General features: G+C 39.7%; 2 protein-coding genes across 2 annotated transcripts; one reads left to right on the forward strand and one right to left on the reverse strand.

Moving 5' to 3' along the window:
• On the forward strand, positions 1–11,839 carry LOC140349336 (immunoglobulin superfamily member 22-like). The gene is given in 19 exon segments (XM_072435631.1): positions 1–31; positions 220–360; positions 362–389; positions 932–1,045; positions 1,118–1,280; positions 1,883–1,995; positions 2,147–2,309; positions 3,501–3,785; positions 3,859–3,983; positions 4,687–4,825; positions 5,396–5,582; positions 5,657–5,745; positions 6,078–6,111; positions 6,113–6,369; positions 7,067–7,240; positions 7,342–7,821; positions 10,765–10,943; positions 11,505–11,553; positions 11,673–11,839. Coding segments are annotated over 19 exon segments (2,901 nt in total). The 5' UTR covers positions 1–17.
• A 3,171-nt stretch (positions 11,840–15,010) lies between these two features.
• Positions 15,011–24,235, reverse strand: tmem86a (transmembrane protein 86A). Its single transcript, XM_072435019.1, has 3 exons — positions 24,088–24,235; positions 20,194–20,458; positions 15,011–19,687 (listed from the first exon to the last, which is right to left on the reverse strand). The coding sequence occupies exons 1-3, from the start codon at positions 24,106–24,108 to the stop codon at positions 19,260–19,262; spliced, it is 714 nt and encodes a 237-aa protein (XP_072291120.1). The 5' UTR covers positions 24,109–24,235; the 3' UTR covers positions 15,011–19,259.
• Positions 24,236–25,769: the final 1,534 nt, after the last annotated feature.

The raw sequence follows: 25,769 nt of genomic DNA on the forward strand, positions 1-25,769 counted from the left end.
CCTTAGACTTGAAAAAGATGCTGAAGAAACGGTAGGAACATTTGTACCGTACAATTCCAGCTCTAGTCATTAATATTTATTATTTCAATTTCTCCAGAAACTATATATATGGCTTTGATTCTTATTACTACTAATAATGCTCCTGTAAATAGGTTTGAATAAATAAACATATGTCTGCACAGTTGTTTCATCCCCTCCGTGAACTCTGACCTTTTGCAGCTCTGTGGAGAAGAGAGAAGAGAAGAAGCCACTTACAGAGGAGGCGATGCTGAAGATTCTGTCAGGAGCTGACAAGAAAGAGTACGAGAAGATCTGTGCAAAGCACGGCTTCACTGACTTCAGAGGAATCCTGAAGAAACTCGGAGATGGAGAAGAAAGTGGAGGTGGAGGTAGGCATGCCTCACAGAGCTTGTTCGTATAACACAGAATCAGAAGAGAAAAACAAGTTGAAGTATAGCAGAGTGCTCTAAAATAGAGCAGAAGAAAAGTGATAAACTTAAAGGTGCACTATGTAACTTCTCTGGTAACTTCACGTGTTGCCTCCATAAAGATATCATTGCATTGCCTTAAATGATGTACACTCTGGCAAACAAGAAATATATCTCCATGAAAACAAGCATGTGATGCTACCAGGCCAAGTCACAGGTCAGATCTGTTTACCCACTAAAGGAACGTATGATTTCAGAATTTTTCAATACAAAAACATCTGCAATTGAATATATTGATAGTTTTATCCCATACTATTGAGTATTCAAGCAAATCAATAACATCTCCATGGGGGTGGCCGACCCTCAATCATAAAGTTACATACAGCACCTTTAATATTACACAATAGAGGACTGGCAACACATAGCACTGTCACATAGCAACACAGGTAGGATATACATTTGCTGATGTAAATAAATAAATGACAAGTGTATTTGCTGTTTAGATGGTGCATATACTGAGGCCCCTGGAAGACCTCACAGCTACAGCCGGGACCAACATCGTCTTTGACACAATCCTGGAGCTGAGAGATCCAAACGTCAGAATGCAGTGGTTCCTGGTGAGATGTGTTTCACCTCGTAGTGTGTGGAAGGTCAAGTCTTCTCATCTTTCCACTTTATTTTATATCTAGGGCCCAGAGCTGCTGCGGACTCAGTATTCTTTTGGGAAGTATGAAGTCGAGCAGATGGGAACCAAGCACATGCTTTGCATCTCTAGCGTCAGCCTCAGCGACATGGGCACATACGCTCTGCAGGTTGGAGACAAGAGGCTGACTGCCAAACTTCATGTAATAGGTAAAACTGCAGGATGAAAAGGGAACTTGTTGTTGTGTCACGCTATTTTAAGTTTTAGTAGTTTTCTGTACAACAATAAGTATCTGCCGGAGTAGAGAGTTTAGTGCTTCATTATTTCTGGGTGACAGTGGCTGATTTGTTTAAACTTTGGCCCACCAAAAAGTCCCTGTTTGATCCCTGTTCGAACCTTGGCAGCCTTACTATCCCAGTGAATGAATAATGCATCAAAACAAATCGTTTGTGGGCATTAAAGAAGTGCTGCATAAATCACATGCATTATTATTGTTATTCTATTATAGGAAGTCATAATATATTATTTATATTATACACTGCCTGTCAAAAAAAAACAGAAATAAAGGGGCATACGCTCTTGTGTTTTGTTGGACAGCCTCTAGCTTTGACTACAGCTCATCCCAAAGATTCTCACTGGGGTTCAGATCTGTAGTAGATTTGCTTGATGCCAATGATTTGACCCGTCTCAAACACACTGACATCTTTTCCACAACCACAGGATTTGTCTTTCCACATTTGTCTCTTCATGTTGTAACTGTAGGGATCGTCCCATGTATTGGTCATTTAACATTGTCTTATCTTTTCTTTAGATGAGCCTCTGAAATTTGTATCTGACTTCAAGACCAAGAAAGTGACTGAAAGGCAGATGGCAGTATTTGAGATATGCCTCTCCAAGAAGACGGACGCGCCGCTGATTTGGAAGGTTTGTATTTCACGTACAGAAGAAATCCAAAACTGTGGAGAAAGAAACGATATAGAGAATAACATATCACTATTTTTATACTGTGCAAGTTACAGTGCTGGAATTCAGAAGAGAGATGGTTTCCCCAGACGTACTTGTTCTTCTTTTGCAGGTCAAAGATAAAGAACTGAAGCGAGATGAGAAGTTTGATGTGTCACTCTCTGAAGATGGTTTGACCTACACGCTGAAGATTAAGGATGTGAAAGTCAGCGATACCGGAGACTACACCGTCAGCATCGGGAACCTCACCGCCACGATGCCATTATTCATCCAACGTACTGTATATCATTGCAAACAAACTGCTTTATTGTGTTGTGTTCTTCCCAGAAGGCTTTGCAGTTTTGTAGTTTTTTTTCTCCATCTGCCTTTAAAACAGTAGCTACTGTTTCAAACCCTCCTGACAGAAAACAATCTATTGCGTCATTGCTGCAACTATTTAATCTAACCCCATTGTTAAAAGGATCTCTGGCCATCATTATAAAGTCCCTTTCTTGTGCAGCAAGTTGAAAGTAATCCAACTAAATCCCACCACACAAAAAGCTAATTCACTAACAAGCCCAAGGTGCAGGCTGGGCCATGTAAATATCTGCACAAGGGCACTGGGCTGGCTTCTGGTGTTAGCGCAATAGAGGCAGTAATTGAGATTGTGCTAATTAGAGTTATTCATGAGTGCAGTTTTATGGGTGAAGAAAGCTTTTAATGTCATGAGGAAAATAGTCACACTTTAATAATATATTTTAAAATAACAATGTCTTACACTGCAATTTTGAAGCATGACAAGCCTCTTCAGTGCACCACAGACACAATGATAACTACATTGGTCAGGCTTTAAACCTTTGTTGATGGACGAGCCACCGTTGCACACATTCAAATATAGCATAACACAATATTACTGAAATTGGAGGAATGAAAACTCTGATATTGTTCAATCCTACAAGGTCTAGAGAGGAAACAAACAATGTTCCCTTTATAACTCCCACATAATGTATATATCATAGGCTTTATATTTAGTAAATATTATAATTAAGATATGCCTTTATTGTCCACACATGGGGAAATTTTGGTGTTACAACACAGGTAGATACAGGGGGAAAGGACAGATAACTTATAGGAAGTTTAGAAAAACACTCATAGAAGAACTCTTATGAACAAAACTCCTGTAAACAGGTCCTCTCATATCTTAATAGAGAGAGGGTTATAATTATTAATATATTACATTTTCTTTATTGTTTATAAGAACCCCCCAAAAAATATTGCTTGCCTTCATTAAAAGCATCCGCCACTATCCCAGAGTTAATCCCATTTCTTCAATGATCACAATTTTAATTAAAAACAGATTTTACTTTTGAGGTGCATAGTTCATCAATGTGTAAAACAAGCATTATTTCCATTATTAATAACCTGTAAACTTTAAAATATGTATTAAATAAATGATCTAAACCCATTTTAATCATTCTATCTTTAAGGAATCCCCATCAAGTTCAGCAGCTCCTTAAAGAACATCCATGTGCAGGAAAAGGGAAAGGCTCGTCTGGAGTGTGAGCTGACCTCCAAAGACGTCCACATCCGCTGGCTGAAGGACGGCAGCGACATCACCGCCAGTCGCCGCTACGTTTTTGTGCATCAGGGCAAACGAGCAGAGGCCGTTATCGAGGACTGCGAGCTGACAGACGCTGGAGAACACACCATCATGTGCAGCCAGGACAATGACACGCACGAGTACATCTCCACTGCCATTCTGACGGTCAATGGTAAAACTGGAAATACATTTTAGGCTTTTTAAAAAACAATTTCAAGACTAACTTTTGTCTTCTACACCTCCAGAACGTTTCGCATCAGTGAAGAGCGGCATGTCGGATGCTCAGTGTCCGACAGGTTCTTCTGCAGAGCTGTGTGTGGTTCTAGATGATGAGAAAGTAGATGGAATATGGCTGAAGGATGGAAAAGAGGTATTGAAGACAAGGTATTGAAGGTATTTAGTTAGAATTGTTGTATGTTTTTTGGTAAACATTGTGCTATAAAGACCAAAAACCTAAGAATTCATGTATAGTCTTGTTGTGGAAAAATATAATCTGGCCCTTTGCTTTTTAATTTTCGTTCTAACACACAGTCAACAGCCTGACACAACTCCTCCTTACCTGGAAATTGACCTCCTGGAGTGACTAGGAAGTTCCCCGTTTTGTTTCACACTAGGACAAAGCCAGCAAGACATGTGAATTGAATTAATGCAAATATTATATACTGTCCTCCTCTCCTTTTGCTCCTTTGTCCCTTTGTACCTGAGAGACCAATGATCGGGAACTTTCCGTGTGTGTTGGGTCTAATGTGATTAATGTGTATAAATAAGGAGGACCTGGGACGAGAGGCAGAACTGAGCATGTAATGTACCAGAGAGAGAAACGCCTGATTAAATCACCTTAACAATGAATCAAATCAAATCAAATCAATTTATTTTTGTAAGGCCCAAAAACACAACAACAGTTGCCTCTGAGGGCCACAGGGAGCAATGAGACAAAGTAACTCGCTTCCTTGCCTTATTTTTGCCATTACAGTCTTTTTCTAGACGCTGCAAATATATCATAAATAAACTTGGCAACTTTGGATAGTATGGGACAAAAGTGTATTTACGTATTATCGTGACAATTGTTTCAGATTTCCGAGCAAAGTGGTGTGCAGGTGGTCAAGCAGGGGACGGTCCACAAGTTGCTTTTCTCTAGTGTGACTGATGATGAAGGAAAGTACACATTTGAAGCCAAAGGAGCTGAGAGTGAGGCTCTGCTCGGCATTGCAGGTACAGTAAGTGACGATGTGTTGACAGGTATTCATCAGTTTATGGGGACAGGAATCAGGGCCGCATGGGCGGAGCTGGAGAAGCCATAATATGAACGAGAAGTGAGATTAACGTGTAGAGTTAAAAGTCGTGGCCCAAATAATTACTCAAATCAGACAAACAAAACATTACATAATGCATAATGGTATTTCCAAAGAATAGAATAATAGTCAAATGAAATCATATAGGAACTTGTCCTGGTGGTTCGGTGCAACACAAACGACAGACATTGAACACTTTATACAGAGACGGCATGTTATGTACATGTACATTCTTAACAAAATATAAAGTTGAGTAGTGCAATAGAAGTGGACAGTGCAATGAGTCCAGTGTGTGTGTGTGTGTGTGTGTGTGTGTGTTTGGTGTGTGAGTGTGTGTGCGCGCGCGCGTGCGTGTGTGTGTGGTGTGTGTGTGTGTGCGTGTGCGTGCATGTGTGTGTGTATGTGCATGTGTGTGCATGTGCGTGTGTATGCGTGTGTGTGTGTGTGTGTGTATTTGAGCTAAAAATATCCTTTCATTCATCTCTCACAGATCCTCCTGAAATTGACTCCTCTGTGCTGGACATGTCGGGGCCCAGCCTGACGGCTGCCATTAAAATCCCTTTCAAAGGCAAACCTCTTCCTAAGGTCACTTGGTACAAAGATGGAGCAGAGGTCATGGAGGATGAAAGGACAAAGATAGAGAGATCGTCTGATGGCTCAAGTCTTGTTCTCACCAGGTGGTTATGACTATGCTTGATCTTTTAACCTATTCCGTCATTCATGGTTGTTCATGTTGTGATTGCTTTATTAGATGTGTGAGAGAGGACAGCGGGGCATTGATGTTATGCCTAAAGAGCGACTGTGGCACTGCTGTGGCCAACCTACACCTGAGGGTGATTGGTACGTTGTAAAGAAGACATATACTTTTTTCCTGGTATTTAGTAAGACACAAAAAATATGATCTTGCGCATCTTGCGATATTGGCGCACTGGCTTGGAGTTAAAACATTTTCCACAAATTAAGTGAATACAGAGCCGTGGGTGGGAGTAAGTGATAAAGAAAACAGATTTCACTCAGACTCCTCAGTGGCTGGACAGCTTAAACATGCATGAATCAAAATGCAGCTTTTGAGTAAGCCAAGGATGAGGTTAAAAACTGATTTTACATACTAAGTCTGTAAACAACAAGACAGTTTTCTTGTTTTTATTTTAACTTATTTTTTCTTCCTTTAGACTGCCCCAAGCCTCCACAAGGAAAAGTCGAGTTCCATGTCTAGAAAATGCATTAAGTGGAAGGCACCTCGAGATAATGGGGGCAAACCGGTGACTAACTTCCTTGTTGAGCGCCGCCCGGCAGGTAAGAAATCATGGGACGGAGTGGGCGAGGTGAACAGCAGCACCACCATCTTTACTGATGATAAAGTGGCGGAGGGCGAGGCCTATCAGTATCGCATCAGGGCTGTGAATGAAGAAGGACTGAGTGAGCCGCTGGAGACGGAAGACGTCAGAGCCGGAGAACCTATAGGTAAATCCAATGCAAAGTTTTATTTCTTTTCAATAAAGTAAATAGTAAATATACTTCTTACAGTCATTACAAACTCTAGAGACAAACAGAGAGAAGTACAATCTATCAAAAAGGCCTCAATTGAAAAGTGGGCAGTAGAGTAAGCAGTCATACAGTAGTAATTGTAAAAGTATCTTCTTGTGGTACAAACTATAGAAGTATTGTTGGTGGCATAAGTAATAGTAACTAGATGTTAGGATTAGTATAGTGCCAAAGTAACAGGTGTAGCAGAAGTTGAAGAAAGAGTCGTGGTTGTTGTGACTGTTTCTACCTCATTAAGCGCAATAATCATTCTGATATCACATCGACATATCTTAATAAACATTTTAATAAAAGACCTAATGTGTAGGGTTGTGAAATTACTCTCTTAACTCATTTTTAATCACAATTGAGCCATTTCTAATTGTCAATAATCGGTTTTGGTATTTTAAATCGAGGGGTCTTGTAAAAGTGTGGGATTTGGTGCAGAGTTCAGACAATAACGAATTTAAATGGCAGTCATTAATAGTTTGTATTGTTTTATCTTTTTTTAAATATAGACATAATACATTTAACCAAAAAAAAATGAGGTCAATCCAAACGAGGAAAACAAACATGATAAATTTTTTGGTCATTTGGCTCAACTTCACTATTGCAACACAATTTCTCCTGAAAACAGAGCCCCCGGGTGTGGTCTCCCAGCCACAAGTGTCCAACGTGACAAAGGAAACGATGACAGTGAGCTGGACTCCTCCGGGCGACGATGGTGGAGCAGCTGTTTTGGGCTACGTCCTGGAGAGGAGGAAGACAGGCAGCAACATGTGGCTGCAGCTCAACAAAGAGCTCATCACAGGTCGTCATTTTGATTTAAGAAACACTTAGAACACTTGCATATTTATTCTGGCGAGATTTTGCTGTCAACATGTGTTATTAACTCTGTGTTATTGCATCCAGGCTCAAAAGTCACTGTGGACGGCCTGGTGGAGGGAGCAAAGTATGAGTTCCGAGTCACCAGTGTAAACCGAGCAGGTGCCGGCAGTCCCAGCACAATCTCCAATTCTGTCCAAGACCCCACACGTGAGACATACTGTTCCCTCTCTCTGCGTTTATTGCTCATATATAATGTAACCAGATATACATCTTTGTCATTTTAGGAGCTCTTGTTTGTTTCTGATTCTACCTACTCCTCTATTTCCCTGAGGCGGAGCGCTCCCGAGACCGGAGATGAGCCTTCGGGCTACATTCTGGAAGTCTGACCGGAAACTTCGAAAGACTGGAAAAAAGTCACAAAAGTACCTGTGGCTGGTACTAGCTTTACCGTGGCAGGACTTCAAGAGAGGATGAAGTACTATTTCCGTATCCGCGCTGTCAATGAAGGAGGACTTGGGGAATCTGTTGAGATGTCAAAAGGGGTTTTAGCGATGCCTCCACCTGGTAATAACAGTATTGTTACTCATTTTTGCTTTTTATAGCTGTTTTGGTTAATTAGTTAAAGGTGCATAGTGTTACTTTTCTGGTGCTTGTCTCTATGGAGAGGTTATTGCTTGCTTTCCCTGGAATGTTCCAGAGTATGGCATTAGACTTCTATCCTTGAATTATATTGAATTACAGGTGTGTTATTGCTCAAAAATACCTTTAGAAACATACATTGTTACTGTTGTTGCTGCTTTTGGCTGGCCTCTCCACAGATCTGACCTGTAGCTTTGCCTGGTGGCATTACCTGCTCGTCTCTATGGACAAAGATTACCAGTGGTTTAATTGGCTCGAGCCAGTCCATGGAATGAAATGCGACGAGTCTTTGTTCTTGCCTGGTTTCTTATTATTATTATTATTACTAGGCCCGAGTCGAAGGACGAGTATCGTCCCGGCGAGGGACTTGTTAATATTGTATCATGGGGCTGGAAAAATGCAAAAATCGAGTAGTAAACAAAGATGGATATGCTCGTGAGTGGTATCAAAAATTAGAACTCCGAGAGATCTCATTTTGAGTGAAGGTTTTGTGAAAAAATATTGAAAGACGGCTCAGTAGCGCCACCTCAAAAATCTATTAACATGGGGCCAATGGGTGCCCGACGCCAAAAAAAGTGGCCGTAAAAATATGACGCTCAGTCCAAAAAATACTATGTGAGGAAATGTACAAAATAATATTATGACCCCGCCCTAAGTCAAACAGGAAGTCGGCCATATTGGATCAAACACGGCACTGCCAAAAGTGCGCCTTTCATACTTTTGGCCTTTTCTCCGACAGTTTTTTTAGAAAACACTTCAAAGTTGACCACAAGACACAAAACCTATGAGCAATGTAGTGTTTTAAATCTGAAGCTGATACGTTTTATGGTATGGTCATCATGAATTTTAAACAAAATCGCAATATATGGAAAATTTAAAAAAAATCTTCGGTTCTTAAACATTTTTTTTTTTGGGGGGGGGGGGGATTTGGATGTAGCGTTTGTGGAGATTTTTTACTTGAACGCAATGATATGCAAATGTAGTGGCTAGCTCATAGGTGTCAAACTCTGGCCCGCGGGCCAAATCTGGCCCGCCAACCGTTTTAATCTGGGCCGCCGAACATTTCAAATTTATATTTAAATATATATTTTTTAAATTGATTCATAGAACCGTAGTTACATCCGTAACCGTTTTTATCGCTAAAACTATGCGTCTTTTTTAGCAGAAAAAAAATTGCCTTAAAAAATTTTCCGTTTATAATTTTTCCAGCCAGACCCCCTGAACGCTAACTAAAACTAAAAAAAAAATGTTTTGTTGGTGTTTAAAAAAAAAATTATGACGCAAAATGACTCACTAGCGTCACCTACAATAAAAAAAAAATCGTAAAAATATGACACTAACTACAAAAAATAGTTCAAGTGAGGACATGTGAAAAATTATATTATGACCCCGCCCTAAGTCATACAGGAAGTCGGCCATATTGGATGAAACGCGGCGCTGACTAAAGTGCACCTTGTCGTACTTTTGGCATCTCCTCCTACAGTTTTCATTGAAAACACTTAAAATTTGGCCACACGACACAAAACCCACGAGCAATGTAATGTTATACATTTGAAGCTGATACGCTTTCAGGTGTGGTCATCGTGAATTTTAAACAAAATTGCAATTTTTGGAAAATTAAAATTACTCTTTAGACTTTATTCTTTTGACTTTATTCTTTAGACTTTATTATTTTGGCTTTATTCTTTAGACTTTATTCTTTAGACTTTATTCTTTCTGCCACAATTCGGGTATTTTTGACCCCCATCAATGATTTTTTGATTAATCAATGAAAAGTCCCTGAAAAGTTCATCAATGAAAAGTCCCGGGTCACCGAGGCTCTCTCTTTCTCCCTGCTCAGGTCTGCGTTCAGCACAATCTTGCAATTTGTCAGGACAAACTACTATTATTTGAGTCGCAAACTACAATGCAATGGTATTTATTTATTTATTTATTTGTCTATGGGAGTTTTTATTTATTTATAGGAGATCTTCTACTGAAAGTGTTTTTCGGACTTCCTATAAGTGATCTGTTCTTTTCTTCTGTATCTACCTCTGTATCTACCTGCGTTGCATCAATGAAAATTTCCCCATGTGGGACAATAAAGGAATATCTTATCTTATCTTATCTTAACTACGCAATCATCAACGGTGAATTACCGAGCGTCGTTTGGTATGTCGCAAAACGCAGTAGAAAACGGTCGAAGGCGGTCGCGCGGGAAGGGGAGAGCCATCATCGCCGCTACCGCGGCTTTAATTCAAATTATAGTTACCGTTAAAATATTTTGTAAATCCCAGAATCATGACAGCAGTTGCCTCACAGGGCTGAACAAAATTGTTGATTTTACTAAAGTTAGAAAATCAACCAATGAAAGAGTCATTGGTCAATAATAGAGAACCAGAGTGACCAACCACAAAACACCAAAGCAATGCCACACAGGTAGCTGACCCTCTACCAGAAAAGTTACATAGTATACCTTTTAAGTATGTAGTTCTTCATTTTAACATATTATTATGTATTTGTTTTTGTCAGTGTCTCCCAGATTTGATCTGGACGGGAAGCTGAGAAACCAAGTGATAGTTAGAGCTGGAACAGCTTTTTTGTAAGAACTTGCTTCACATCCAACTCTGTTTTATCATATACCTGGATTATGTATGTTATAAACAATACAGATGTTATTCAAAAGATAAACTAATTATATTATTTTACACTTGCTTAAAATCATTATTACTGCAATAATGTTAATAGTAGTATACCAGTAATATAAAATTAAACTGGCATAAGATAAAATAAAAAGACAAGACAAGTTTTAGAAGCTGAGTATAATACAGCAATGAGTAAAGTATTAAAGCTCTCATCTTGTCAGCCACACTATCTTTTTCTTTGCAGGCTTCTCCTCCCCTTTAGTAACTTGGTTTAAGGACGGGGTCAGGACAACCGGACGAGAGGCCATCATCAAGGGGAACAACCACTCCCAGCTCGTCTCTTCATCTGTCCGCTCTGACTCTGGTGTGTACCGCGTCCTCCTCAAGAACGAATTCGGAGAAGCTCGCTATGTCAGGGTCAAGGTGCTACTGCAAAAATGATATATTCTTGTCTAGATTCTTCGATTTGATCATGAAATAGTTTCAGATAGAACACTATGGGAGATTCACTGTTTATGCAAGAACTATATAAACTTACGATACACTAATGTTATCTATATTTGTTGGAGATTGGTTTCTTATGAGTCTTTTCAATAGGCAACAATCCAGACTTTGGGGTTGAATAATGGTGCCACTCTCTGAATCATAATTTCACCTGAGTTTATCTGTGCTGACAGAGTAGACATTAAACTCTGTGCCCGTTTTTGATTCATGTGGATAGACCTTAAAATTACAGAGATTTTGACCATAAATCGGGACAAAACTACCTGCAATCCGACAGTTAAATAGCTAATTCTACCATAAAAATTCTGACTTTTAAAGCCAGTGTTTCCTAAACTTATGATTTCTCATCTAGATTGAAGGGTAAATTGAATGGCATTTCGATATATCATGTTTTTGTCGTCAAAATGACATCTTTGGGAACATTTTTATAGGACATAAAGATCTTTAAAACTAAATATATTTCATAGTAATCGTTGACAGGTAAACAGATTCATACCTGAAAAAGAATCACCATTACTCAGTTTAGCTGGTACTCAGAGTGTGTTTTAGAGTGTACTTGAGAACCGCTGCTTTAATGGGGATTCTGAGACGTTGAAACATGAACACAACCTTTTGTTTTGTCTGTGACTTTAATCTCCTCTTGCTTAGACTTCCCTCGGCCCCCAAAGAACCTGCATCTGGTGGAAGAGGTCCCGGGCACGGTGACCCTCCAGTGGGACCACACCCCCGACCTGGCTGATGACGAAGAGGGGGCTCATTATGTCATCCTGAAGAGGGACACCAGCACCACGTCCTGGTTCACTGTGGCAGAGTGAGTGTTCAGTAAAAAGTACACCGTCACTGGGCTGTTGCCTGGGAGAAAGTACTACTTCAGGGTCCTGGCTCAGAACTTCATTGGAGACAGTGACCTGTTGGATTCAACAGAGCCTTATTTCATCCCAAAAGAGAAAGGTACAGTATGTGGTATAAAAATGTCCCCATCAAACTTTGTAGAAAACTCACAGTGTTCTAGTTTTATGTTGTGCTGTATATATGGTCTAATTTAGGCAGGTTTACGTCAAATAAATAAATCAAATAACTTCACCGTTGGGCAATTTAAAGTGCAAGGTTGCTCTAAAAACAGACACACACATCCATCTGTAAAAGCACAGATGATACAGGATCGATAATAATAACTGATCATTTATAAAGGGCTCAGACATGCACAAAGTGATGAGGTTATTTCAGTCCCTCTTTGTGCAAAGTTATATCTATAAAACATTTGCTATAAACAACACAATGACACATTTCCATTACAAAGAGACAGTGTTGACCGTTTTATTTTGCCCATATTAATAAGTATGTTTTAACTCAGTTTGTCAAATCAATCATGCTGCTTTTACAATGAATATTTGTCCTGATATATTGAATAGATAATAGCACTAACACCTGCGTAACTGGAGATAATGTGACTGTTTTTAGAGAGTATCCATGGGCTGAATTTAAAGCAGTACACTGCCCGGTCACGCCAGGTGAAGCCCAGCTTCCTGCTCCCACTGAAGGACCACGCTGTGCGCAGAGGAAATGACTGCACAATGAGCTGTGCCTATCAGGGCCTGCCAACTCCACAGGTAAACACACACAACATATTCTTAAAACACTTGAATGAATGAAGTTTAGTTATCATTACTATTATTATTTTTTGGCTATAGATAATGCACCTCTCCATGGACAATGATTATGATGTGTGTTGACTGTGTGCAGGCTGGTTGGTTCAAAGGAGAAACCAAAATCTCTTTTGGCAGAGCACAACCAATGGAGTGTGCACCCTGGTCATCCCGACCTGTGGGGCCAAAGATGAGGAACAATACACACTCGTGCTGGAGAATCCCCTGGGAGAGGCCAGGTGCTCCTGCAATCTGGTTATCTTTGGTAGGTGTTCAACGAAAAGGGAAAAGTCAAGACAATACAGTGTTTGAGAATATAAACAGGAAATTGTCTATATTTGTTTGTACATTTCTGCTTTCAATTTTAGATAAAGATGACAGCCTTTTGGAAAGCTTCAACAATCCCACCAACAAAGAGAAGCTAATCCTCTAAATTCAATGCTCTGGGATGAATCCAAAGTCTTCATTGCTCCTAGTATTTTAACTCCTTATATTAGCTGTGTAGTTTTGTGAGTGAACACTAGATGGCAGGCATAGTAGGTTTTTGTTTTCAGTTTAACCATCCACAGAGACTACTTTAATTGATTTGTCTCATACAAGTTTATCCTGTTTTCCAGTACCCAGTTACCTTTTGGAAGTTGAGTGAGTGCAAAACACACAACAAAAACACAGGCACATCTCATTATTTCAGAGCTTCAGAGGTGGTTTGAGGAAAGTTGTAATTTACCACTAATAATGTAAGCCCAGTTAACCTTCCGGGCATCATATTGGCTTCTCAAACTAATTTACAAAAGGTTAATGTTCTCTCTTTAGGTGATACGTCATATTTTTCTGCAGTTCTAGTGTCAGCCAAATTGAGAGTCTATTTTATACAAATTTTCTTAAATTTTTGGTGTTAATCTTTAGTTCTTAGTCAGAACTACTGCTGTTTAGATCAACCTAGTTAAGACCTGGAGTAGTCATAGTTTAGATGTAAAAATAGACCTGGTGATGTAGGTTTTAGCAGGTTTCTTACGCCTTTAAAACAGTTACAACCACATTTTCTAGTCTCTATTGAGGCTGTTGTGCTTGAATGCATCACTGAATTAAACACTCCACATCTCATTGTACATTCTGAAAGAATTAGAGCAGATTTAATGTTTTAATGCATTTGAACTTAAAATGGGGCCAGAGTTTAAGAGGGTCGTCTATCAGATCAACTACTGCATCAGCAGCTGCATTCATATCTTTTACGGTCACTGGGACTACATTTAGAAAAAAGAATCATGGAAATTATCTTGTGGCTTTACCCCGATTAAACTCTCCGTTTCATGAATACATTTACATAGACTGAATATGTCTTAACACGTAATTCCTCTCAGGTTACTTATGGTAACAAGACAGTAATGTCCTTTCATCACTCAAGTCGATTTCTCTTAATTGTATTTCAAGTCTCCTTGCAAAACGCCTTGCAAATTTGCATAATTACACAATTTAATGAATATGGTTCTTTCTCATAGCATTGATTCATTTTGATGAACTGAACTAGGGCTTGTGTGCTTTCAGAGTTATCTTGCCAAATTAAAATATTTTGATTAATTCAATGTCTTACTTACCTCACACTCATTCTTTGCTTGTTAATGACAAAAAGTGAAAAGACATTGGAGTGAATGTTTGGACTTTTAACAGAAGGTTAAGATAATTTAAGATAAGATAAGATAAGATATTCCTTTATTGTCCCACATGGGGAAATTTCATTGGTGCAACGCAGGTAGATACAGAGGAAAAAGGACAGATCACTTATAGGAAGTCTGAAAAACACTTTCAGTAGAAGATCTCCTATAAATAAATAAAAACTCCCAATTTGTCGCAATTAATTTGTCACAGGGGGTAATTTAATCTTTTTCAGACAACAATAACAAAAGAGTTTATAAAAGCTTGTTTTACAATCAGATTCAATCAATCACACAAGCACTTTCCATTATGTCAGCACAAAGTACGTCTCGCCAGGGTTAGAAGACAAGAGTCCTTTGATTGCTGGTCTTTTGGCTGCAAATGAATGAGAGGCTTTAGAAGAGAACTGGCTGTGACCCAACAGGAACGAAGTAATGTGCATTTGTTTGGAAGTAGAAAAGAGCAGCAAACATCCCCTGAAAGCTTTCAATTCCACGTCATACAAGTTAATTTGCAAAACAGGTAACCCCGTTTTCATTTTACTTACCATACTCTACATTATATTAATTATTAATTACTGTATCGTTGTGTGGATTTGCTTTTAAAAACACGGCTATATTTGTTTTGTTTCTTCATTTTGCGATCCATAAAAAATGAATAGCACAAACTGGTAGGGTTGCATTGCAGTTGCATTTGCATTTATTTCTCCAATAGATATTCACATTCATAGCAGTTTCACTACAGCAATTAAACTATCTATTTCTACTAAAGAAATAATCACACAGTAAAAATCTAAAATGAAAGGCTAAAGTGTCAATAAGTACAAATATATCACCGTTTTCTTTTAACAAAACGTGTCGAAAACAACTGGGGGCTACTGCGTCTCTCAGTATAACACTATAAAATGAATACACTTAAACATTCGGTAATGCCTATAAAATGACTTGTTCGTGATTCAGTGAAACCGTATTCTCGGTGCAAAACGGATTGAAGTGAAAGGAAATCAGCATATACTTGAATGGATGCAATACAGACATAGAATGACCCTGAAGAGTAAAGAGCTGGTAAGCGCACAACACAGAAGGTTCGGTTTCGTCTTACAAAGGATCATGACTTTATTTGACATACTTCCTCTTAAGCCGCGTTTGAAGGACTGTCTCTGCTGTGCGTACAACAGATTACCAGCAATGGTTTGAATTGTACGGTCACACAAACTACATTTTAAATAAAAGTGCGGTAAATATACATCGGAATAGTGACGTCAACTAGAATTTAAAGTGCGTATGAAAGGTTTATAACGATGATCTAATTTTGACTTTATTTGGTGTATTTATACCTGTTGTACGTATAAATTATAGCGTCACACCAATCGAGTAGGTATTTGTGGAGGAAAGTTTGTTGAAAAGTTTGTAGAAAATTACAGGAAGTGACATCACACTAGAGGCACTCATTCCTGTCAAAGTTTATGCAGAATTTTAACAAAAGAAACAACTTTTTTGACTCCCTAAATATTGATTCAACAAAGTAAAGTCACACTCATATATTTTCATTTGTCAAATAAAAAATAAAAAGTGACATTAGTTGAGTTTTTGCCCCGTGTTTGTTGGGTAATTCCCTAGTGTGATGTCATCGATTACAAACAGGAAGTGAAATTATAAACCTAAAGAAATGAGCTATTCTGGGCTAACATTTTTAATAATTTTTTGCCAAATTCAAATTATATATATATATATATATATATATATATATATATATATATATATATATCTTAACTGCATTTTAGTTTGATGAGTCGTGAAACCTGTCATGGGCACTTTAAACTGGTAACGCTTTCTAGATGACTGTCAACAGCGCTCCCAGTCTGCTTTTGTCCGCACACATAAAGCTTTAAACAACAGAGTCGCTGACGAGCTGAGGTAAAGTGATGCGTCCGCCCGCTTGACGTCTGTGGAGGGGCCGAGGCGGGAGAGGGACCGGTTCTTGGGTCCTATTTCACCGCCTCACGTAAAAACCAGCTACGGTAACGCACAAATAAGTGGACAGGCCGAGTTACCTTCGAGAGGGGCCCCGACACAAAAGAGTGATTGATCTGCAGCAAAGTCGTGAGGCCACTCCAAGGAAATTGAATGTAGAATTATAGCTGAATGTGAGTTCGTACTGAGATTAGGGATGTCGCGATATCAAATCTTATTGTAACGATTATTGCGAGAAATCACAATTTAACGATTATTCATGATTATTAAAGGAATAATAGAGGATTTTTCGCCGGATTTTTGAGAACTTAAGCGACTGTTAGTTCCTTTTTTTAAAAATGCGTTCCTTTTTTTTTAATGTGTGTTTGTTTATTAGCACGACTGATCGCATCTCTCGTCTCCGCAGATTTTCGTATCTTCTGAGCTCTAACACATTCATTCTCTGTCGTCATTTTTGTACTGTACATAGAAGGAACTCGCTAAACACACACCGGCATATCAACCACGCTTGCGCAGCCAGGGAAACGTGCTGCTATCCTGGGAACGAGCCAGAACGAAGCTGCAGGTGTGCAGTAGCGCGCAAGGAATGATTGACATGTGGGAGAACTACTCGGCTGTCCACGCCACGAGGAAATAAGACTCAGATTGCGTGCCAAAAATCCTCTACTATTCCTTTAAGACAGTGAGATTTAATTTTCTTGGTCTAACATGTTACTATTCTTCAAATTTGTGAACAGATTTTTTAAATCAAACTTTCTGAAAGACAAAATAAGTTGAATGTGGGGGGAGGGTAGTAATTTAGCTTCTAAAATTGCCACGATTATGATTTACAGGTTACAATTATATTGTGACCTGAATTATCACAATTTTCAATTAACCGAATAATCGTGACATCCTTATCTAAGATGCTGTTAGAATTTATATTGCTTTTGGTCATTGCATCGCTTCAAACACTGCAAAGGTTATTAAAAATGATTGAAAGCAAGGTGTGGCACTAACGTTACTTTGACGTTTTCCTCGAGGCATGTTTTAAAATGAAAGTGAGTGTTTTGGCTGGTTGTGTTTTTGAATCTACAACAACCTTTGGACACATTTGGAAGCGATCCTCGGCGGGGAGAGGCTGCCTGTCAGCTCACTGCTCTGCACCTTCAATGTTCACACAAAATCTAAATAATCTGGGTCAAATTAAAATTCTGTAAGCTTTGTCCAACTTTGGTGCCGAGCTGGAGGGACTTTTTCTTTTAAACAGCAGCCACAGCGACGGACTGGTGACTGACAAAGCAGAATGATTGCGCTGACCAGCATGTTGACAGGTCAGAGGAAATGTGAGCGAACTATCAGTGAGACAGGAGACCGGCCTGAGTGTCTTTCCATGACCACCTTTGTTTTGGTTGTTGAAGCTTTTATTAGTGTCAACACCGGGGTCTGCCGGCAGATCTGGCATAAGGTGTCATATCAGAAAAACACAATTCAGCATGTGCTCCTTTTTGTGCATATGCATAACCCATTAAAGGGGTCGCTTTCTTTTCCATTCAATCTTTTGGAGAAAGGTTCATAATATGAATACAATAGAATCTACCCACATTTTATAGTGGTTTTACCTGACCTATTTTCTCTTATGAAATGATGTACACTTCTAAGAGAGCATTTTCCATGTGCAAATACTCTATCAGTACTAGTTTGTAGATATAATACAAAGTTTAGACTAGGATAAGGTTGTACGGTTACAGTAAGTTTATGTTTATGGAAGTGTGAGAATCCATTAGGTAGTGAGTCTGCTGTTTGCTGTTTCACAAACTAGAACAACTCACACACTTGTTTGTGAATGATTTACACAGTATTTGTTATGAGAGCTGAAAAAGACACTTGTTTCTAAATGTGATTTCAGTCAGGGAAAGGCTAAGTTAAAGAATCTAAAGAATAAAAAGATGAACAACGAATATTCAATGGAAGTATGGGTTGAAATATTCACATTCTAAATTATCATCATGCGTGGAACTCATCGCTCTGTGGAACACTCTCTCATAACATGGCCTTTGCTTGGAAGTTTTCACAACAATCAATGTCTAAAGTGAGCCTTGGCAGAAGAACTTATCGGCTTTACCAACTAAACCACAAGGCCTCCATCTTCATCAATGTAACAAAACACATTTTAAAGAGCTTAAAAGTGTTAACTTGCGGTGTAATTAAAGACATAATAAAAAAAACATGTTCCGCCTCCCGTTTGGTAACTGCACACAACAATATCATTCTATTCAATAAATAGTATTGAAAGCAATCATGAAACAGTCGTTCCCACAGGCCTTTGCATCCTTCAGGCCTCCAGAGGCCTCTTATTAAAGACTAAGTAGGTTGACTGTTAGAACAAAGTAAATAAATAAAGTACTTAAGTTGTTCTAATTGAAACAAAACGGACCTTATATTACCTGCTTAAAAAAATAGCACCCTACAATCAGGGGGAAACATCATTCTCTTAGGAAGGCTTTTGTAATAATAAATGATCATACGATGAATTTAAGTTATTGGACCACGCGATTTGATGGAAATACGAGGTAAAAACATCCAACACATTTAAAAGCTTGCACACGCACACTGCTCTTGTCCCCCGTGGCATGTGCAAATTAAATTACAACATAACAATCCGGTTGCTATCACCTCTCTATCGGTGTCTACGGTGACTGGGCTTTCTAAGATCTGTGATTGGATCTGACAGCAGGAACGATAATACTACCTTGTCCTCGTAGGTGTAAGACAGGTGCAAACTACCATACCGGTGCAGGAGGATAAAGGCCACATGGGGGCCTGAGCAGAGCGGTTGTCACGGTAACAACTTTGGATTGAGAGCGGCACACTGAGATGAAGGTGAAGGGGTGTGAACCTGGCAGTGCAATGTGTCTATTCTCATCACTCGGGGCCATACTGTGTGCTGTAGTTGCTCCTGTCCCACTGGCCGAGGTCGCCATTCACAATCTTTTCCGCGCCACCACCGCGTCCTGGCACTCCACGGCGGACAGCGCAATGAGCATTTGGGCGGCGTAGTAGGTGGCCATGATGATAGCCCGGGAATGAGGCACGGGGAAGCAGAACTTGTTGACGGCAATGGTGATGTCAGAAACTATGAAGAGCACGGCACCGAAGCAGGCCGACATCTTAGTCCAGGTCCACACGTCGTTGGTTAACTGCACGCCAGCGATCGCCCTCCATCCCATGAAGGCAATCAGGGCAATGTAGACGGCTACCAGGTAAGTGAAAGGGCCAGAGAGGAAAGGGTACAACAGGCCGTAGAACAGGGCAGATGCAAGAGAGATGACCAGGCCTGCACGCACGTTAGTGGGCTTCATGCCAAAGGCCGAGGAGTAAAGGATGTGGGTGATGGCAAACATCAGAAGACCTGTGAAATGGTAAATATATGTTTAAGGAGTATTTAAGATTGTGCTGCCGCACAAGCACCTTGTACCATGGTTGATTTACTTACGTAATTAAGTACCTATTCTAAGACTTTGAATGCATTAAAACTTCATCATATAATATATAACTTAATCATTTTCAAAATTCAGTATTGCCTACAACAAGTAGAAGGGTAAATTGGTGCGTCAAACAAAAGAAGAACACATTAACTATCTAAAAAGGCTTTTCCGGGGATGCTGGAGGCAAAGTGGCTTCTGGGAGGTTCTGAATGGTTCCTGGTTTCCAGACTTAAAACGTGTTAATAAAAAAGCCTCACTTGGTCAAATACAAATGACACATTTTGCTTCATTTCATATAGTCAATTAATGTTCATTAATGTTCTTCAACAATTTGGATATGGGTATTGGACATGGATATTTGTTGTACTGTGAGCAATTTCCATGACCAAATTCTTTTATATGATAATGCAACTGCTTTGTTGGGTCTCACCATGGACAAAGTATCCCTGCTCCTGCCAGATGAGAAAAGCGTCCCCCAGTGCTGAAAATATGAGCCCGGCCAATATCTTCCGGGCGCTGGAGTGTTCGCCCAAGTAGCTGAAGCCATGGGCCAGCAGGAACACCCAGAGGCAGAAGATGGGCAAGCATTTGATCAGCGCACTAAACCAAGAGGGACTGGAGGTGGGCAGCCAAAGAACAAAGTAGACACAGGTCGCTTTGAAGAACGGCACCAGCTTCGGGCCTTCGCTCTTGACCTGGAAAACACAGAACACATCCAAACATTGTGTCTATTGAGCAGGTTAATAAATGACTCACCATAAATATGATACTATGGCTTTGTCTGCTGAGATAAAAGAGGCTTTCAGATGGACATCAAAGGCACGCCACGGAATTACAAAACCCCTTTCTTATAACTCTGACCATGAAGCAGCAAAAATTAGCCTCTTGAAACTGTTCTTTGTGAACACTAATTTGCATGGCAAAGTCAGCAATGCGTGATTTGGTATGTGGGAAGAGAAATGAAAGAGCTTGTCTAAGCACCTTTGTGTGACTTTTAGTAAACTTTACCCTCAGACAACTGAGGAACTATCCATATCTCTTCCTGCACAAATATATGATCACAGTAGGGGTAAGTAAAATGCAACAGAGAATGATATTTGTTCAACACTTCAAAAGTGACCACCCGCATGCATTTCTCAGAATCTGGATACTTGGAGCAGAAATCCCATGAGGATCAGTCAGGGAGAAGAATTAAACTGTTGGAAGGGGGTTATGGCCAGAGGGGGTTCACTGGGGTTAAGAAGCCTGTAGGTTGAAATGCAAGTAGGGATTTTAACAGCTAGAATGAAGGGTATGTCCTAAATGAGGGTTAATTTGTCTTCATCCTGCTTTGGAAAAAACACATTCTGTGACGGGAAATGTGAAGCTGGAGGCACTGAATGTGAAAGAGTGACAGAGTACAGCAAAAGGAATGCAGTAAAGGCAGAAGTGAAATTGCACTGTCTATAGGAGGGAGGAGAGGTGAGGAGTCGAGGCATGGGTGAGGAGGGGTGAGGAGTCGAGGCATGGGTGAGGAGGGGTGAGGAGTCCAGGCATGGGTGAGGAGGAGGGGTGAGGAGTCCAGGCATGGGTGAGGAGGGGTGAGGAGTCCAGGCATGGGTGAGGAGGGGTGAGGAGTCCAGGCATGGGTGAGGAGGGGTGAGGAGTCCAGGCTTGGGTGAGGAGGGGTGAGGAGTCCAGGCTTGGGTGACAGCTGGATTTAAGAGGGCACAAGCAAATGAGGGCAATGGAAAGTTAAGAGGTGAGAAAAAAAAAAGGAAATGGGGGGGTTACCATAGGTCATATGGCTTATGATCTTGGACGGGGGGTGGGGGGGTGGGGGCTATTGCACAACGGCTCCAAAAAGAGCCCATCACATGACAGTGGCATCGTCTAAATATGACCCTAAACGCAAACAACCCATAACAACCATAATAGTAACTGTAGCTACTGTGTATCTGTGTAGCTAAACGTATTTTGTGTGTAAGATTTTGTGTTATAATTTGGAATACTTTTGTCATTTTTTATATGTTAATATCATGATATTACTTGAATATTTTTACCTGGTTTGTAAAAATATGTTTCTGTCTGAGGAAAAACTAATATGATAACTAAAATATTTTATACCACGATTCACAGTCGACTGGAAAACTAAAGACGCCACAGGGTTCAATTAGTCTGCTCTATTCATTTATCTAAAGTGTGTTGTTTCCATTAAGTTACATCATGTTTACAGGAAGTAACAATTCAGGCCTACGTTCTCACATCAGGAGGAAGGCTCATTTCTCTTTTGTGTACTTGTACAGACTGAGGCAGCAGTGTGTCTGATGGGACAAAGTGAAGGACATTAGTTATGAAGGACCACTCGACCTTTTCACGCTCCATCAAGTTAATGCTGATTAGATAGCTGAGGGACTGAACATTTGCTGTTAATGAATAAAGTAGTCAATGATATAACAAGTTTAACGATGTTCAGAATTAGAATTAGCTTTCAGGCACAACTAAAACAAGGTTGACATGCATGAGCGGATGATTCAAACATGCTTTACTCTTGACTATTTTCTGGTTACACAAAAAAAAAGAAAGTTAGTAAACTATAATACTAAAACTATTATTTACTATAGTTTATGTACTGAGAATCAGAATATTTTATCAGCTACAGCGCCAATAATATTATTGCCTTGACGTCTGGGATATCAGTAATTCCTTAGTTATGAGTGTTAAGAGTACTACACAGGGCTGCTCCAAAAGAGGACACATTAGGACTGTTTCTGAATAAAGGAATAATAAAATGGAAAGATTTGATTGTATTACAAACATCATTAACTATGCACAAAATAAAGCATTGTTTTTTACATTTTGGTTTGATTCTTTTTACAGTAAATTGTAAGATTAACAGAAGGAAATAAAACTGGAACCGGAACTACATTCCTACATTCCCTACATTCTAACCCTAACCCATACATCTGTTGTCATTTCGCGGTCGAGTAGATAGAACATATAAATCCGGCTCTACACTCTATGCTGCTTCCTATTTCACGCTGCACTGTCCTGTCGAATAAAGCCAAATAAAGGGGGCAAAAATAATCCTCAAAAAACAAACAAACAATGGAACTCTCTGGACATTGAACTTAAATGTTGTTCAAACATTGTCTAATTTAAGTAGAAATGTGAACAAAAAAAATTCAATCATATGTAAAGAGGCCATCTGTCTTTCATTGGGAAGAGTGATAATTAAAGGGATAAGACTTCCTAATGTGTTATGTGTTATGTTACATTATACATTCTTTCCTCTCACTATTTCTGTCCACCCCTCAATACTTTACTACTCCTCACATATAAATGACAATATAAATAAGCTTTGCATTTGGCAGACACAAACTGTAACATAAACTGGTCTGGCATGATGTTATTGCTCTGTATCCAGAAGAATACTTAAGTTGGGACAAGTGGGACAGTGAAGATGCTATAAACACAGGTACTGTCATAAAACTAGGAATGAAAACAAAATGTTCATAAAAATCAAGATTCAGTCACGTTGAATTGACTGTGATCACCTCGAATCGTGGGAAACACTGTAGTAACAACACATCTTAGCAACAACAAGACAACAGTTGTAATTGTGTCGTCTTTGCGTGTGAATGAGCAGGAAATTGCGACTATGAAGACATTAAAACCACTTCCAGCACAGCAGAACATCCCCAATGCAAGACGCGTTCTTTGATCATAAAATGGAATGGCAGCTCTGTCAAAAAAGAAAGAAGATGTCGTGCAGCGCTCTCTTTAATGAATCCACCAGCTGTCGTGTTTGGCACAACTCTGTTTTCCCCCAGAGCTATTGTAGAAACGGTAGTGCTACTTTCTATGCAAACACACAAAGGTGAAAACAGGCAGTAAAAAAGGCAGATGTCCCGTTGGCGCATGCGGCGGTGCTGCTGCTGCAGGGGGTTTTTGTGCAGGAAAAAAACAGACAAAAAAGCCCGTCACATGACTTGGCTTCATACTTTACCTGTTTGGCACTGCTTTTGGAAATGTGTAGAAACTGGTGCGGACAATGTGATTTAAACGAATGAGTTGAGTCGTTGCATAACAATAGGACGGGGCCGTGAAACTTCCTGCCTTCTCTGTGTGTGTGTGCTCCTGCTGGAAGGATCACTGCATTTTGGGCTGACATGTTTTAAATCAAGTGACGGTATCAACGTTGTGATGTCAAAAATAAGTAAGTTATAAGAATACACGACAACGCGCTTTGCTAACAACGCGGAGCAGAAGTCAAGTTATTAGCGTTCTTTTAGCAGAATAAGCTCGTTTTAGGCTATTTGCCGTGGATAAAAGCGTGACTTACCACGGTGACCGGGGAAACCATTGTCTTTGAGTGCCAAGAAGGCCGAGAAAAGGACGGTGTTACGCTAAAGTGTGCCCGTGTCTGGATAATAGTGCCGCACAGGAGATGCGGATTGTTTTTGTCTTCTCGTTAGTGGGCGGGAAAACGTCAAGTGGGCGGTGCCAACTGTCTGGAACGTGGTCAATGCTCTTAGTGTTGACCAATCAGAGCGGAGGATTGTGGGGAATGGGCAGAACCAAACAGCAGAGACGCCCCGATAGGAGGAGTCAGATTGTGTTTACGTTTTAAAGCAGATGGCCTTTATTTACATATGAAAGAATATTGAAGAATAACGCCAGTAAATTGTGTGGTTATTTAAAATCCAGAATAGATAAAACAGATGAAATTGTTCTCAAAGTATTGCATTTATAACTATGCTAAAATACTGCATTTATTTGGAAGGATGCAGAAGACTACACTCAAACCAATGACCATTCGTTGCGTCATTGTTTCTTTTTTTTGCACTATCTGTAAATTGTTTGCATATTCAGCCCAAGTCTATTTGATTTAATTGTATTAGCAATTCTAAAATTGTATGCATTCCATATTTCATACAGTTTGCTTTTATTATTTGTATTATTATCATCATCATTATTATTATTATTGTTATTAATATTATTATCATACATTGTTCTTTGTAGACTGGTGTCAGCAGAACCACCCCGTAATCAACGCGGGGAAGACCAAGGACAGGGTGGCCCCCTCACCAGTGAACATCCAGGGAAGGGACATTGAGAGAGTGGACCCATAGAAGTACCTGGGTGTTCATCTGAACCACAAACTGGACTGGACTCATAACACCACCTCCTGAGGAGACTCTGGTCTTTGGAGTGAGGACCTTCTACGAGCCCTCCTGTACGGTGTGGTTTGCTGGATTAGCAGCATCACAGAGGAGAGGTAGAAACTGGACAAAGTTATCAAGAAGTGCAGCTCCGTCCTGGGCTGTGCTCATGAGTGTCGCCCCCTGCAGGACACTCTGTCTGAGCAGCTTCAGTGACAAACTGTGAAGGAGACTTTTCACATACCAGGTCTTTCCTTCTGCTGCTGTCAGACTCTACAACGAACATTGTTAGCCCTGAACACGTGTCATACAGCTTTCATAATCATGTGCAATACTGTTATACTCATGTGCAATACTGTGACACAATGTCAATCATCCTGGTGCAATATTTCTGTCCATATAACAGTTGTAAATAAGAGTGTTATTACTATTAAGATTATAAGTTTAAAAGTTTAAGTTATCTGTTTTTATTATTATACGTGCCTAATCTGTGTTGCAATAGTGGAATTTCCCCATTGTGGGGCAAATAAAGGTTATCTTAATATCTATGTTTCACCTGCATTCCAAAGCAAGCTAGTTTGTGAATTATGTTCACTGACAATGGCAACAAACCCCTTTCTCATTCTGGCAATGTGTAAAGGAAACATGATGGACAATGCAGAGTGTTGAAGATGTTGTGGAGGGTGAATACAGTTAAATTCTTAATCTAAATAAATCAAATTTTAACTAATTTAAAAATAATTGGAATATTGATGAATGTTGAAGGTTGCATTTACAGGGTACGTATTGCATTCATAATTATGTTAAAATATTAAACGTATCAAATATAAGTCACTACAGCGCTAACGCAGTAATTTAATCA

The sequence above is a fragment of the Eucyclogobius newberryi genome, unplaced genomic scaffold (genome assembly GCF_026437365.1).
Source record: "Eucyclogobius newberryi isolate DKJ021-1_F unplaced genomic scaffold, fEucNew1.0.hap1 SCAF_7, whole genome shotgun sequence".
NCBI lineage: Eukaryota > Metazoa > Chordata > Actinopteri > Gobiiformes > Gobiidae > Eucyclogobius > Eucyclogobius newberryi.